The sequence below is a fragment of the Anopheles arabiensis genome, chromosome 3, assembly GCF_016920715.1.
Source record: "Anopheles arabiensis isolate DONGOLA chromosome 3, AaraD3, whole genome shotgun sequence".
Lineage (NCBI taxonomy): Eukaryota > Metazoa > Arthropoda > Insecta > Diptera > Culicidae > Anopheles > Anopheles arabiensis.
In genome coordinates, this window is record NC_053518.1 from 42,509,249 (window position 1) to 42,526,932 (window position 17,684).

General features: G+C 43.0%; 1 protein-coding gene and 1 long non-coding RNA gene across 2 annotated transcripts in view; one reads left to right on the forward strand and one right to left on the reverse strand.

Annotated features, from left to right (window-relative positions):
* Nucleotides 1-15,734, reverse strand: part of LOC120903975 (carbohydrate sulfotransferase 1) — a 28,482-nt gene extending 12,748 nt beyond the window's left edge. Inside the window, exons 1-3 of the mRNA XM_040313662.1 lie at nucleotides 14,525-15,734; nucleotides 10,236-10,850; nucleotides 1,149-1,328 (exon numbers count right to left, since the gene is read on the reverse strand). Coding sequence (XP_040169596.1) covers nucleotides 1,149-1,328; nucleotides 10,236-10,850; nucleotides 14,525-14,754 — 1,025 coding nt within the window. The 5' untranslated portion in view covers nucleotides 14,755-15,734. The remainder of the gene's footprint in view (nucleotides 1-1,148; nucleotides 1,329-10,235; nucleotides 10,851-14,524) is intronic.
* Nucleotides 15,735-16,308: 574 nt separating this feature from the next.
* Nucleotides 16,309-17,215, forward strand: LOC120902688. The gene is made up of 3 exons (XR_005739464.1): nucleotides 16,309-16,500; nucleotides 16,562-16,997; nucleotides 17,059-17,215. It is a non-coding gene; the product is annotated as an uncharacterized LOC120902688 (long non-coding RNA).
* Nucleotides 17,216-17,684: the final 469 nt, after the last annotated feature.

The window sequence follows — 17,684 nt, forward strand, 5'->3', positions numbered from 1 at the left end:
ACACTGCTCAAAATAAAGGATAGGAAGTTCTAAACGATGCAGCATCCAATGAGTGAACAAGATTTATTGGATATTAATCATACAACTAGAGAAAGAACGTTTATTAAAGCAATAAGAGTTACTGGGTGTCATGGATCACTCTGAATCTGGAGAAAGTATTGAAATCGACAAGGAATAGAACTCCGGTGAAAATTATTCTGATCTTCGCATGCCGCTGATAAGACCTTTCAATATCCCATATCTAACCACGACTTCAACCGACTGCTTTTGTGTTAAATCAAGCTTTTGTGTTAAAAACAGAAAGAAGAAGTGATATGTGAAATAAACCAACGTTTGGCCCTGGCTTTTGCTATGTCAAAAAAATGGCCTACAGAAACACCTAACAAATCCATCACTTATCAATAGCTGCGGACTTAAGCAATTTTCTAGAGCAAAATAGCAAATTCTCGTTCCATAAGCACGAAGAAAGTCCACCAGCACGTAGGGCTTTAGTTTCTACATTCTACAATTTGTTTAAACTGTAAATGTCACTCAAAATTCCATTGGACACCAATTCAATTTAACTAAAAAAATGTGGGAAACGCATAAAAAACGTGGGAAATATAGAAAGCAACTAAACATTTTCGGGAAAGAACCAAAAAACCTTGGAAAACCCTGAAGTGACTGTAAGCCAAGCCCAATAATGGTATAGGCAGCCCTTGACCGTCAACGATTCTTGAGCCAATAATAAGAAGATGAAGAGCCGTTTAACTGCCCAGGACAGCCAAGTCCACCAACTTTGCAAAAAAAGAAAAAAAAGAGTCAAATTCTAAACATAATGCTAGTAGAGTTCCTCGTGAAGAGACAAATTCATGAACCGAGTAGAAAAAAATCGTTAAAATTGTATGTAACATATTAAGGGAAAAGCAATTAAGAGCCACATACGGCTTCCAAGCCATACTTTGCTGAAAAATATTAAGAAGCAGTATAATTTTGCCTCATAATTCTAAAATTTCCATTCCAATCAGTGTTTAATTTAAATGATCTCATGTTCGACAATAAAGTCCTTCGCAGTAATTTCGTGATTGTTAACTACCTAAAGCGACAATTTACATTACGACTCCTAAAATCATGCCCTAATTCATTGAGGTAATCAATAAAACACTTACCGAAACCGCTGCGGAAAGCGTTGGCTCATCTCGATCGCTGCCTCGTAATCAAGCTGCATATCACTGCACACGGTGCTGGGATCGTCACAGTCCGGCCGGCCCGGACACCACACACGATGCTTCCGTGACTGCATCGACCCCCGCGGGTCTCGTATTAGCAGCACCACCCGCACATTAAGGCTGTAACGAAAGATAGAGAAGCAGATAGATGTAACAAAAAACCACAATGTGTTGAAAACAATGGCACAACAATGCTGAGCTGATCATCTCCGTGCTGTTATCAGTGTTCCGATGTACATGTAACAGAACAACACACGACGTTTCATAAATCCGGATCCAACGCAACTGTCACCGAGCGTCGCTCTATCGTTTGTCATTAATCCACCAGCCCATAAAGCGGTATCTTTTGTTCTATCCGGCGGAACGGAACGGGGAAAGCGAATGGTTAGTAGCACCATCGATGCTTCCATCTCACAGGGGGAATGATGAGCACGGCATCATTTGGTGTCAAAAACGAACCATCACACACACACGTGCGGCCCCTACTAATGGTACATTAATTTGCCCTTTGTTATAGTACCGGATAGAATGATCTATCAAATCCCATGGCAATAACGTGCCACTGGCAGGTAGTGACCGCACACATCGGACGTGTCTCGATGGGGAAGCGATTTGTCACTGAATTGTTGCGCCACACGCCAGTGCATATATGAGTAGTGATATGATTTTAATGAGTGCGCGAGAGTTGTTCTCCATTGTGTTCGTTATTTGTTTATGTTTAGATTAGTCGAGCTAATTGAATGGGATTGAGTACTAATTTGAAAGTAGGTTGTTTGATTGCACCATCGTTCTAAAATGATCACGACTGATCGTGCGAAGGTACTCAGGCCCATACCAAGGCATGGGATCAATTCTAACCCAAAACAGCAAAATTTAACTCGTTGTGTAACGTTTAAAAATTCCAAGGATTTTAGTCATAAAACAGCTGTGCTGTTTGCTTGTAATTTTATAGCCAACAGTCACAAAAAATATTGGAACTAAACAATAACAAGCAAAAAAATCCATTAACGATTCGATCCTCTACCCAATTTTAGTCAATTAGATTCTCACTCTACTTTATGTGCCCATTGCCAAGCTTGATTTGAGCATTATGATTACTATTATTTAAGTTCAAGGCTTCTAATTTTCATTGTTCCAACCAAACACGGTACTGATTAATATTCCGAAATTGCTCCAGAACCTAAATTTTGTGTTCCATTCAAAGATTCTAACAACAGTGGAAATCTGCTGCATGAAATAAATTGGGAACAATAAACTTTAAGCACATAGCTCAGAGCTACTGATGGAAAACTTGCCGTCAATCTGTTAAAGCCATTTATTACCCGTAGACCAACCAGTCCCGTTTTCGAACTGTCCTCGATCAAACCACCCGGATGCGACGTTTCTCAAAAACAAAAAAACAAATACCTTCACACACCAATTACCCTCCCCACAAAGATTATCGATCGATCTGCACCGATTGACAGTAATTGATATCTTCCCGACCGTCCGACTGCACTAATAAGCTAATGCCGCTGCACACAAACTATTAACCACGCTCTCTAGAATGATGAAGATGCATCTTTCGTGCCACAAAACGGTCTGTGTGTTCATTGGTTTGACTTGATGCTACCACCATTAACCCGTCGCGGCTGCCGTTGTTTCAAATAATGTCAAGGGCAGCGTCACACTGTGCTATCGACGGGCTCTGCCGATATAGTTAAAAGCCACTTGCAACGTGTGGGACAAGGTTGCAGCAGTACTATGTCCGAGAAGGTAGGATCGTTCAAACCCCCGAAAAGTGGTGTGTAGTGTGGGGCACACGAAATTCCAAAACCCCTGGCACACTCGATACACCGCCACGAAACGTAAATCCATCAGTCATTTGCCAATTTGTTCCCCTCTTGGCCGAATGACCCTACACATCGGGCACGGTTTGATAGTGGTGGTGGTGGTGCTGTTGTCGCACTGGCTTTACAGTTTCAGATCCAATTATATGTTCCAGATCCTTCAATAACACACACACACACACACACACACACACACACACACACACACACACACACGCACACAAAATGAACCCCTTGCACCCTACGGTCAGACCAATACGCCCTGGCCAAACCGTCCCTTAGGTACTCGGTAGCTACTATCGAACCTCTGCTAACGGCAACATCGCAACGCAATTGTTTTCTGTGACTTATCTCGCTGTCTCTCTCTCCTTCTCTTCTCCTTCTCTCTCATCCCCGGTACCTCTTCCCTTTCTGCTCCAAAATCACATAACTTCATCGAACCACAATCAATAATCCACACGAAAAACCGTTCCTATTCGCCCAATGGTTAAGAAGGTTAGTCGCGGAAGGAAGCAAGAGAACTGCTGACGAATCGCAACAAGAACATTAGACGGATCTCCCAAGCTCCTAACTCAAAAGCCACAACAAAAACCTCCACTTCTTGCACCCATGCTCACCCACAAAACCTAAAGTGGTCAAAACGGTAAGGGGGCAATAACGCAATTTGTTACTCCCCAGCGGAATTCCCTTTCGACCACCTACACAAAACACCTTGCCGTCTCCCTGCCTTAAACACACTTCCCACAAGCCATTAGAGGGAGGAAGGATGATGGGAAGGGGGTCCACTACTACCGAGCGTCACACGATTTGATTTACCGCAAAATGCATTGCCGTGGTGTGTCCATTTTGACTCGGCCCGGAGTGACCGAACGTACGAACGAACGAACAAGCGACCAATCGTTATTGATTTCCGAAGCCATCCAACACCGTGTGGAAGGGGCGTTCATTGTTTTGGAAACCTAATTTTAGGGCTAGGCGACGGTGTAGAGATTCGTTTGTTCGGCAGCACTAATGTAGGTCTTTCCGGTGGGTTGGAGTTTTTTTCCTATATATATTTGTGCTTGATTGATAAGGGCCTACCACCTGTGCGTGCCTTCAGAGGTGTGGTTATATTGAGGAAGCTGTATAATTAGACAACACAGCTATTTTGAGTAGATAGTGAAGTCTAAACAAACGAATGGATTCTTTTGAAAAGGGGTTAAAACATATTTCTACTTATAGGTACGAAAATATGTCATCCAAAGACGGGTCTACAAACAATTCTTTATGGAATCATTTTTGGCTGTCGTACATGCTGTTTCTTTAGTACTTTTCCTTTCTTGCGCAAGGAAAAGCAATGTTTAATCAATACACACAATTTTGACAAACTAAGCTATAAGTTCAAGGACGTGAAGTTTGCTACATTCGGCTGCCCAAAATATCTTGACTTGTATGAAAAGAACACAACAGACACATTGTTGGCTTTGTCTAACTGTGCTAGACTATGTCCTTTCAAAGTATTGTGCTATAAATGCCATGATTCTTGTCAGAGGTTATTATGCATTCTAAAAATGAATCATTTGAAACGGCATGTTAGTGTGCATTTTCTACTTGTTTGACTGATTGATGGAGGATTACAGTCCCAACTAAATTATTATATGGAGAATATGAAAATATTTATTTATTTATTATCAATGGATAACAAAGATCCCGGAGAAAGGTCTCGATTCTAATCTAATGGTAGGTAGGACGGCACATATCGATCACAATACGATGGAGTCACGGTTAGAACCCAAGTCAAAGTCATATATGCCTGCTGTTGTAGAGAAGATGTTACGCATATTTGCACTTGGGCAAGTATCTGTACACCTTTTAAGAACAGAGCCGGATTGAAGGGATTGAAGATTGTGCGTAACACTTTTTTGGAAAAAAGCTTACCTAACAGATTGTTTAAACTTGGCAAAGGAGGTATGGAAGTTGGTTTATTCCAACGAGTTTAAAATCCTCAACAAAAGTTATTAAAATTGGAATTGCCGAATGGCGGCTGTTCGTTGCTTTTTGTTAAGTATTTGCTACGAAATTACAAGGAAGGAATATGTTACAATCCTACATGTTGTTTTATATATTTTGTAAAATCTAGTTAATTTAAGCCCCGTAAGAAATAGTCCTTTTCTTCTGATTATATTACCAAAATATCTTTTCAAAATTATACAGATAGTTTTGATAGTGCATATCGATAGTACTCTTTTTTAGCGTAACGACCTACGCGGCCATGCCAACTTATACAGGCTTATTTGTACCCCATGAAGCTGGAGACAGCCACAGTCTTTGTTACGAGGGAACAGTCTGGTTAGGAATCGGTTCCATCTGGTCGAAATGATCACCGGAACACTATTCCACTTTTTATCTAAAATGCCTGTATCTTTTTTCATTGAAAATACAATACAAATCTGTAGCCAACATATGATGCTCTCAGGGTCAAAACTCGAGTACCTAATAATGAAGTAATAAAATTTTGAAACTATTTTGTACCAGTTTAAATAATTTATCGAGCCAAACTTTGCCGACCTTTTGCCTTAACACCGGGGCGGTTACAAACAGTACTTATTCTAAAAAAACATCCCACAAATTTCATTTAATATCCTCCATATTCAGCAAAAGCTAGACAGTCTCTTTTAATTACAACTTCCTCCTATTGAGGGCATGAAAAAAACGAAACATTTCTCTTCTGTTCACCGAAACGCAGTTACTGATCACTGCAAACAGATCACCAGCTAAAAAGCGCTTTTTTATAGCGAAAGTTGTTTAAAGTAGGCCTAACTAAATCCCGTAGCAGAAAAATCGCTATACCTTGTTCTAATGAATGCATGCGCTGAAGTGAGAAGAAATTGTTGCTAAGCTGATACTCCTATACCGTTTTCGACATCTGTTAACCGTTACGGTCAAATAAACGAATCAACAGACCCGTTAGGCTCGTGTAAAGTGCGCTTTGGAGTAGATCATTATCGGCAAACAATGATATCTTCAGGTGTGGTTTTTTCTGTCGGTTTGTCCTATCAAGGCGAACCGGTACATTCCACCGTTGGTGCGATGTGCGCAGTGCAAAAACATTCGCACAACAAAACGAACGGTGCCCTCCTCGCGTTGGGCTACTTATCCCATTCCAACCGTTCAATATTAATCAGTCTTCAAGCTTAATTACAGGCGAGGGTTCCGACAGCATCGTTGTGCTGTGGCCGTAGCTGAAAAAAAAATAATAAACCGCACCCACCAAATGAGCCCTATCTAGGCAAGTGATCTCGGAAAGCAGATCGGGAACGATTGCGGCGTCAAGAATGTGTGTTCAGTGATGCCAACGTCAGCTTCATCACCCATATATGCCAGTGCCGCACGGCGTAGGTTTTGGCACGGCGCACACCAGAAACAGCTCCTACACAGTCGCATTGACACAAGCGCGCGCGCGCTCGCCACTTCACAGGGATGAGATGTTGCGATGAAGATTCCTGGTGGGCGCAAGATCACAACCCTCCCGCCCCGACCATTAGGGGATGGGATGAGATAGGAAGGTTGGTGATCTCATTCGTAGCTACGAGCCGGGCGTACTGCCGAGCACGATTAACTCACAGCGTTGTGTGCGTTACAAAAAAACGATTCGCTCGTTGCTACTACGTCACACCGTTGCACATTCCTCACAAAACTGCCGACGAATGCGGTTCTCTGCGTCAGCACTGCCCTCCGGTCAGGGCAAAATGATGAGACTGATATACACACGACTTGTGCTGGTGCTGCTGCTGCTACTACAACTGCACGGTCTCTAGTCATCTCTACACGCAAGCAAAACTTATGCTCAAATCTTCGATGGGCACCAAGCAGGGCACACACACACACTACATGGTGTGGTGTGTTGTTTTCGATGGTTTTGCGGCTCACCAGGCACACAGGTTGGCAAATAAAGGAAACACTGCTAACCGGTTCTTGGACGATGGTTTGCCCAACAGCCCAAGTTCGTGTAATCATGGCACCGAAGTCAATGCCAACAATGCTGCAGCCGCGATCGTTGACTGACTGTGGTGGTCTGCCAAACAAACGTGTACGAAACGGTTGTTGAATATTCGTTTTTCAAGTGTACAAGTGAACACGGTCTGTGGGTTAGAAACGCAACAGTAACCATCATCTAATCTGTTGCCAGCTATAGTCGATTTGTTCCTTCAAATGGTAAATTTCTCTTGCCTTGAGGTTCATCAACATTTAACCTCTAATTGGATGATAGGAAGAGTTGGGAACGTGGAACAAAAAAAAAGAGATTTTGACCGAAAGTCAACAACAAGTCAAAGCATACAACAAACACCGAGGCTGACACCGACTAGAGCGATGCCCTACAGCACTCCGGTCCGAATTCATAATGTCTAGTAATGATGAGCGACAACTGACATTCTTGATCACACAACAATATTCTTTTTCTGCAACAGTTCCTTTCCTCTAATTAATTCGTTGACCCAAGGGTCGTGCTATCATATAGAGCAAATTCTGTTCTTGCTGTTAAGAGGCGTTCTGTAACATATGCAAATTAATTTAAAAATAAATTAATAGTTCCGGCTACACTGGAATGGACGCAATGAAACACTTACTAACACTTAGAATGTAACTGCCACAACTTATGACAGATCCATAAGAAACTGTGCCTGAAATGCGAGCAAGATAACCTTACAAGGCAACTGGGTGCGAATGTTTGAATCTTTGACCAGCAAACAGAGGAGATTATTACTCGATGCTAAGGGCTTAACAACATGTCCGTCATGGGTTCAAGTCCCTTACGGACCGTGCCATACGTAGGTAGAGGATCATCTATTATTCATTGATAGCAAAACCCACTAGTGATACAGGCCGTCCTTGACCGACAACGGTTGTGTTGGGCCAAAGAAGATGCACTGCATCAAAACACTGTATTTGTATGATCGCGATCATGTCCCCAGCCCAGTATTCGTTTGTAAGTTTAAATAATACGAAACGTGGCTTTTGCTTCTTCAAATTACAGCAACTGCCCCACATTAGACTAGGACACAATGTGCAACAGCTATTTGTGATAGGCTTACTACTGAGTAATATCGACAGTACATCAATTTATATGCGCGCCTGAAATTACTCGAACGCTCCCCACAGCTGCTTGCGGTAAACATCGCCGTCGGACCGGTTCTGACTGTACAGACCTCCTCAACAACATGAGTATGTAATGAAGCATATGATCGTTTTGAATCTCCTTCATACAATATTTTCAAAATCACATTCAAATAAACACATTTAGTTAAATGATGTAGATTCAAAACTAGGTTTTGAACGAATAACAAATAAATACTATGATAAGTATTTATGATCGTTTCTTTAGTCATTCTTTACATATAAACGTGTTGATTACAACAAATTGGGTACACTTGAAACAATGTTGTAAATAAAACATAGCTGTTACTGTATCGCAATCCGGCAACCATAACACAAAAGATCTAGAAACATTCCCCCATTCCTCATAACAACCGTATCAGAGCAAATAGTGTCTCGGGCTCGGTAGAGACAGTACCCCGCCGCAAGCGGTTGCGCATTTTCCGAAGCATGTAAAATGCATTACTTTCCACGTCTTTTTTTTTAAAGTATTCTTACCCCTTTTCACTGCTTGGCGTCAATCACTGCGGGGAAAATCATACCCTCTCCTACTAAACGGTACGATGGATGGCGGACACACATATATCCACACCCAACGACAAACGAACACACGCGAGCGGAAATGATAGTTGGGTCAGGATTAAATTTCTCCAACAGGTTTACCCAGAGCCAGAACCGTTACCACGTTGGCTCGCTCACTTCTTTAACGGCGCTGTTGCGAAACGAACCGTGGCCTATAGCCGTGGTTGGAAGCAGATCGAGTGACAGTGGAGGGGGGGAAAAAAAACTCGCCGGCGGTCAGTAGCCGCACCGGCAACTGGCGAATGGTCGACGCCGGGTTGCGCATTCCCATGGCATTGCATTTTTGAATGATGAAGGAATACAAAAGACGCTACATTAGTATTTATCGCAACATTGGGAAAGTAACATAAAGACCTCCAACCAAGCGACCAACACACTAAACAATGAGAAATGTTCAATAAATTCTTCACGATTTTTAAACAATTTTCAAATGGCATTTTATATTACGTATCAATTAAATTAGCTGAACATAAAGAGACAAGTATTATAAATTTGAAATATTATGAAAAACCATTAAACGGCGTTAAAATAGATGTATCATTTAAAAGGCAGTCAAGCCGACCATGATACATTCTATCGGCACTACTTTAGTGATCGTATAGCACAAAACAAAACTTTCCTCTCACTTTGCACGCACACAACGGACGGTGCATTGATAATGTTATTCCCAATAAATACCTCCAATCAGTGTCTGCAAAGCACCGTGACACCGTCGAACGAAAGCGAGAGAGTGTCTAGGACCCAGTGTTTTGCCCATTTTGCAAGTCCCTTTCGAATGATAATGACAAAACCCCTCTCTCTTTCTTTTTTTTTCTCTGCAACATAAACCGGTTTACCTAGGAGGTTGGTGTTTACGCGTGATGCATAATGTTTCAGCAGGTTTTTTCAAATTCTTTTTCCCAATAGCAGCACGGTGTTGTTTCAAATTGCCTCTAACAATAAAATCGAAACGGAACCACATGCCCATAAAACTTGAACGCAACGGAAAATGTGCCATTTGTCGGTGCCACCGCTCGAAACTTGATGAAAGCGAGCAGAGCTGTGGGACGGTATTGCGCTAAAGCTTTTTTGTGTTCGCACAGTTTTGCCCCAAAAAAAAAAAAAGAAATGCTCCATTTCCTCGCATTGCAGAAGGTCGGCGAAAGCGTGATTTGAATATTTTTACAATTTGCACTACCGGCTCACAAGACAACACAACGGCTGCAATATTGCATTTTTTGCTTCTTTCCTTCTCCTTTCTTTTTGTTTTTATCAAAAGATACAGAGAGAGAGAGAGAGAGAGAGAGAGAGAGAGAGAGAGAAAGAGAGAGAAAACTTACATAGCAGTGAAGAATGAAACTGCCAGAGTGATTAAAAAAACCATCGCAAAAATCTTTCCAAAAATGCAGATTGGAGTTCTACCTAAGGGGGCAGCAGAGCGGAAACTGCCCCCGCGCATCAATATCGCAATCCCATCCCATCCCATTCTCCCACCAACACGTACCTCTCATCTTCTAGCAGTGGCGTAACGAGGGCCGCCCGCAACCGGACCACCTTCATGCTCTGGCGGGGAAACAGCCGACAGAACGGGCCGAGAAACCGCGGCTCGTAGCAAAACTGGGGAAACCGCACGCACTGCTGCCACAGCCGGGTGTTGTGGCTGAACAGATAGTTGTGCGTGCGGCCAAACTCGAGGTAGTTCTCCATCTCGCTGTAGTCGCAGTGCAGCAGATGGCGCAGATTGTGCAGCGCGACACTGTCGTTCGGTGGGCCGCGTATCTGCACGATGTCAAAGTCGAGCAGCGGCTCGTAGTGGTAGTAGTTGCCGGGCAGCGCGTTCAGGATGTCGCCCAGGAAGGTTGACCCGGACCGCCAGGTGGTGATGATGAGGCTGCGGGTCGGTTTGCCGCCCGTTTCGGGCGTCAGCCCGTCCGGCAGCTTCCGTTCGCCGTAGGAACTGTCGGTACATTCGGCCGATATTAGGGCCCGCTGATAGTTGAGCACGTCCTCGATGCTGATGGTGGAGTTGTGGGCCGTCGATATCGGCGGGTAAGTGTCGTATGCGGTGCCTGCTCCACCTCCTCCCCCTCCACCCGCCGCTCCACCGTACGTTCGTGACCTACAAATAGAAGTCGAACAGAAAGAAAGAAAGAAGCTGTTAGTAAAGGGTCGCGCAGGAGGCTATAGCACCACAATGAATAATAATTTTAGCACGTTTTGCCCCATCGAAGGAAAGCAAATCATTTCACTTCCAAAAACGGGGCACCGGGCTTACAACTGCCCAGGGAAGACGCGAGACAAAGTAAGTGAAACAATTCGCCACCGTCACGTCGGCGCGCACCCGACTTCAGTTCGCTTAACATTAGCGCAAACGATCCCACGCAGCAATCTGGTCTTGCGCCAGCCACTGGCTCCACTGCTATCGTGTGCCCGTGCACTGCTGCTGTAAGGCGGGGAAAGGCCAATGGACGCTGCTGGTGTGTGAGTGGGCGAGTTATGTTCCCGACCGGGTGGGACTGGCTCTATGTTGCAGCGGGAGGTATAATTTTTGCACCATTGTTTTTCTTTTGGACAATAGAAGTGACGCCGCGTCGGCCGGGCCCCCTCTTTGGTGGCGCGTGAATGAACGCGCGAAGAAAAGGTAAATGTTTACATGCATTCACGACAATGCACTTTTCAACAGTGCACAAGCGAGACGATGCGGGTCGAGCACGGGAATGGGCCTGCATTGTCAACGAACTCTACTTGCGAAATTGGTACCCTATTCCTCCCAAACTGTAGACGTGCGTGTAGGTGTGTCTGTGTGTCTTTGTAGATTATTACATAGTACCTTACAAAAGCGTACGGAATTAAAAATAATTAAAAAAGGGCTTCCATTTTGTATTTTGTAACTGGAGCTCCAGGTATTTCGAAAGGATTTTTAGAAAGTGTCGTGTAAAATCCGTGGGAAAGGAACCAGATTTTGGCAGTACAGTTTGGTTTGCGATATCGGGAAACAATGCTTTCACTTTTGCTTGGCCTTTGGTATGAGAAAAAAGGGACTCATTTTTCTTCAAGGAATAAAACCTTTACCAAATGTATTACGTACTTTATTTTGATATAAAATGCATTAAATACTAACAGGGTTTTCTAACTCAGGTTTGAATGTAAACGTTGCTATTCACCGCGTGCAAGATGTTAATCCACATTAGTCTGATATTTCATTTTCATCATCATATTTTTTAATTTCCATGCCTTCCAACCCTGTATAAAGAAAGGTAGCTTCTTCTTCTATTTGGCCTATACAGGCTTTCGAGACTTAATTCAGTACCACGCAGCCGGATAGTCAATACTTGCTACAGGGGACGGTCCATTGTAGGATTGAACCCATGACGGGCATGTTATTGAGTCGTCCGAGTTGACGAATGTACCACGGGACCGCCCCCAAAGAAAGGTAGCATTGCAGCAAATTAACAATTAATAATTCAGTGTTTTTTTCAGTTATTTCTGCAATTATTCGGAGTTGCCCTATTTTTCTCACAAAATTGACATCAGAACCGGCGCTGACCATTTCCATTGACTGGGGCTTGCCATGATTTTATTGATTGACCCATATCTATACCACATAGCGGTAGAAGTCGGCTAGTTAGAGATTAGAATAGGTATGTGTTTATGTACACTCTCTCTATACTCTCTCGAAAACATTTAGAACAATAAAGTATTGGATTTCATTAAGGATTGGGTATTTCAGTTAGTTATCTTTTGTAAGCATGTAGGCATAATAATTATAGCCAAAAAAAACTCATTTTCACTTATAAGCTTCCTCTTAACACTGCTTTTTTGTGTTTATTTTAAGTCCAACTATCTTCATAAATCGTTCTGTTTCCGTGGCCAGTATGTTAGCATTTGAAAACAAAAACAAATCTCGCCTTTGCTGCGCAACTGTGTCCACAGGAAAAGCTCGGAACAAGCTTGTCAGAACAATCTGTCCAGAAGGTAGCCCGTAACGTGAAGATAGAAACAGCAAAGAAACATCAATATTTGGCAACACATGATTAAGCAATTGAGTAAATATTGAAAAGGAACATATGTACTAACACATGTGTTCTTAACAATAAGTCAGTCAGTGAAATGCGTAGGAATTATTAAATTGATCTTCTTTGTTGAAGGGATTTATGTCGCCAACCGATCAAGGGGCAATCCATACCATAGACATTATAGGCAAATTGTGAAAATATCTTCTTCTTCTTCATCATCTTCTTCTTCTACTACTTGGCGTAATGTCCTACGAGGACATACCTGGCCTATACAGGCTTTCGAGGCTTTATTCAGTACCACGCATAGTTCCAGATAATCAAGTCTTTGCTACGGGGGGACGGTCCACGTGAAGATTGCAGCCACGACAGGCATATGTTGTTAAGTCACGGGAGTTGAAGACTGTACCACGAACGGTCCGCCTTTAATAATATGTAAAGGCTAAAAAGCTTTCTTCATTTCGTCTCGACTCAGTTCATACAATAATAGAACCCACGACAGGTATGTTGTTCTGTAATACAGCTTGACAACTCCAGAAAAAAAGGAACCAAAAATCTTGATTTTGGCCTTCCATCATATCTACAATATTAATTCAAAATTCATTGTGATCCTGTTTTTTTTAGAAAATTTGTATGCGAACATCGCATGTTTGTGAAAAATATGCAATAGAAAATCCTTCGACAAAAATTATTCCTGGTAGTTTCTAGAAGTCGTATGAGTTCATGATAGGTTCCAGGACCAGTATGGGTTCATGGTAGGTTAGAGGGCTGGTATGGGTTTAGTATCAGTTCCAGTACCGGTATGAGTTCATTCAGTTCCTGGACCTGTATGACCAGTATTATTTCCAGAACCGGTTTAGGTTCAGTATCGGTTCCTGGACAGGCATAGGTTCAGTAACCAGGTGCAGGACCGGTATTAGGTCATGTGCAGTTCTTGAACTAGAAATGGTTATGTAATGGTGTTAGGACCAGTATGGGTTGGGTTTTGATTTTAGGTCCCTTAAGGGGTTATCATAAGTAATTAATTTTATTTGAGTTTGGAGACTATTGTGTTCAGTGCACTCTTTACAGTAAAGGGGACCTTTTAAAATTAGTTGCGTATCTGGCTGTAATCAAATTAACTAGTCCTTCAACAAATATTGAAAAAAACGATGTATGGAATCATTCATCACATAAAAGATGTTTAAACAATGAAACTATGTAAAGTATCAAAGAGTGGTTTTAATTTAAAATGCCAAATTAAACATGTTCTTACAATATAAAGCACATGGAACTGGAAGCCGATAAAGGTGAATAAGAATACACCTCGTGTACGTAAGCAAATGCGGCAGCACAAAATGGCTAAATTCTTCCAATGCCGGTTGCACAGCATTTTTAATAAAACCCTTGTCGTCAAGGTGCGGTTGCTATGGAATTTCTTGAACAATATGAACAATTTGCAAGAATTTCAAAGCTTTCCATCCAACAAGCTCAAAGATGTTCTGCCTCGTAAGATGAAACAATGCCCCGTAAGGGTACGGGAATTGCCGCGGCATGCAAATTCCTTCTTTTCATTGCCCCGCTTTTCTGATGATGGCCCATTCCAGCGTCGGCTGGATTGGAATTCTTGCCCGAAGCTAATTTGCAAAAAATTAAACATGTATGCCGGGAAGTTGTGACTTGCTTTCACTTTTTGGGCCATAGGCGTTGGGGCGTCTCCCAACCAGGTAGATGTGGCCGAGATGAATGTGAGGTATACGTATCAACCGTCCATGCTGGGAGGAAATCGGCATTTGCTTACCCGTAGTACTTGTGGGAGTTGAGCATCCGCAGATTGGCCGGACGTTCCCGTGGTCGGAAGTACTCCGTGCCGTAGCTGTTCGATGTGTACCGCTGGCTGGCGTACAGCAGCACTATGCAGACGACGGTGGCCGCAACCAGACCGGCAAGGTTCTTACGACGCGACATCCTTTCTCGCACGGCGTGACTGTTGCTGCTTGTGTGACCGACCGTGCCAGCAACTTTCTCCATGTGTTTGTGCCCAGCAAACGGCTCCTACGATGAGGGGGCCAGCGGCATCGAGCTGCACTCACACACTATACGTATGAGCAGTCATAAGTTACAGCTTCAACACAAACGGCCAGCCTGTTTTGGGGTACGATGTGTTCTAAAGATGCACTCAACTATGCTTTGGATGCGTTTTTTGCTCAGACAAATAATGCAACCAAAAGGGGAATGGGACCACCTTTCCGATTATCTCTTTCACACACACACACACACACACACACACACACTATCCGTTTTTTAGGATGACCCGCTTTTCACAGTTTCCGTACGGCACAGATGTGGTCGGTGTTGTGGAAGTCGCTGTGCAGTATGACCCCGTTTCTGTAGCTTTCTTTCTGAACCAGCATGATATTTCCCCCCCTGCGAACACGCTCTTCTTCACTGCAGCACCATCACTCGCATACACGGTAGAGGAGATAGAGAAGAACGGACAACACCCTTCCGCCCTGTGGCCCACAACACTAGACGGCAGCACACAAAACTGTTAGCACAGGAGGATCTCCTCGCACTGAAACATTAATTTAATGGCACTACCAACACCCACACATGCCCTTCTTTTGCTTCTACACCAGAGACACTGTGAATTTCATTTTTCACCAATTACACACATCGGTAAGGGTGGTTTTTTTCTTTCTTCCCTTATCCGCAATTAAAACGTACGTGAACGTGTATTCACAATCAGAAACGTTGCACTTTGTAAACAACAACAACCTTCCTTCTCAGCACAATGCACAATCACTCACTTGCACAACTAGACCTGGACTGATTTCGTATCCTTCCGTATTTCGGGATTCGAACAACCACAACCTATCGAAGGGATAGGGAAAGGAACTGGGACCACGACGCGAATTTTCAACATTCCATCGGAGAGCTACGTTTCATGCACGAAATTCATTACAATAATGAGCGAGCTGCTTTGCGGGATACATCTTTTTGCTTCGTTGACGTTGGGTGGTGGTGTGACGTTTCGGGTGTCCAGGTCGGATCAGCTAGGGGTCCTGGATGACAGTTGCAATCGAACGTCAGGCGGGAGATGCTGATTCAGTGGAGGCATACGCGCAAAGTTTGGAAATTATTCACATCGTTTTATTGGCGCTTATAAGCTTTTTATAAATTAAATTATTATGTTTTATAGTAATTATAGTACAAAAATTTAAACATTATACTATAATGTCTACCTGAATTTCTCGTTATACAGGAAGTCTCCGGGATATGTGGACTTGGAGATAAGCAGTTTTCTTAATTTTACAGTTTTTGGAGCAAATTGTACTGATTTGACACATTTATTGGCAAATGCAAAATTAATTCCCTTTTGGTCGGACCTCGCCATTTACTCTTTCGTATGGTGTACTGAAACAGCTTCTACCGACTGTAAACTGGAAATGCTAGTCAACTGTTAAAATTTATTCGAATTTTAGAAATCTTTCCTTTGCCATCAACTACAACCACACATTGCACAAATTGGTCCTTTATCTTGCCAAAAGCCCAGCAACCTACGTGATTCGTCTTGTTGTGATCAACTCATCGGCGACCCAGCTTCTGCGGCTTTTGTGTACTGAAAGAAAGATGTTGCTCGCATTGCCTTGTTTGATTTGCAACCAACTGCAACGATGACGAATGCGGCAGCAATAGCGAAGACGTTAATCATCTCGTAGCTCAATCCCGAATGCTGCGGAATAGGTTTGATCCATTGGATCTTTCCGACAAGAAGTAAGTCCAAAAGGCCCTTTACCACAACCTCTATTTAACCTGCGATCTCGTGGCTTTGCAGATTCGTTAACAATTACTACGTTACTAAGGAAGTATTCCTACAAATACTAACTGAAATCGAACCCAAGTTTGTTCCAATCGGGGCAAAAGGACTGGCGGTGAAGGAAATGTTGGCCGCAACGTTGAAGTTCTTGGCAGAGGGAAGCCACGAGAACGTTCCCGACATGCCCACGAATGCCACCGTTGTCCAGTCAACGTTTTCCGTCATTTTTTTCAAAAACACTAAAAATCATGCAGGACCCGTTGTGTAAATACGTTAGCCTGGCGATGGATCCGGCCGAGGAGCAGGAAGTACGCCAAGACTTTTACGAAACCTGTGCCATTCCCGACGTCGTGTTATGTGTGTGGATGGTATGCACGTTAAAATGAAAGCACCATCTCGCGAAAAGATCGCGTTCCATCACTGGCGAGGATATTACTGCTTAAACGTGTTGATAGTAAGTAAGATCCAATCTTTAATATTATATAGTAACATTAGTAATTGTGCACTTTTTGAAGGCATGCGATCATAAGATGAGAATTCGCTACGTAGATCCAAGATACGGAGCCTCCTGCAATGACGGTATTGTATATGTACAGGGCGGAATTGACCAGTTTTTAGAGAGAGAGAGTATAAGCAAGGTCAAACCAATTACAAAACTTTGGGTGAGTGTTATTATGCGTTGTCGCAAATTATATTGTCGAGGTGTGTTTAAATAAGGGGTCTCCAAACTAGTGATGAGAAAAATGAAGATTTTGTCGGAATCGATTTCAGTTAGTTCCAAAGTTTTCTGGAATCGATTCCGGAATCGGCTACGGAATTGGTTCCGAAATCGGCTACGGAATCGGCTTCGGAATCGGAATCGGTTCCGGAATCAAAATCGGAACCGGCATCAAAGTTGGCTCCAAAATCAGAATTAGCTTCGAAACGGAGTCGGTTTCGGCATCTCCATAGGAATAGGCGTTTCTGTCCAATGATGCTAAATATTGATAGCCGCAAAAAAAAAACTTATAAACGATCCATTTTCATGGAAATTTCCGGACTGATTTCTCTTCTGAAACTTCTTATTTCAATTCAAGAACTAATTCTCATTCCGGAGCTAATTCCATTTCTGGAGTCAATCCTGAATCCGTTACCGGAGTAA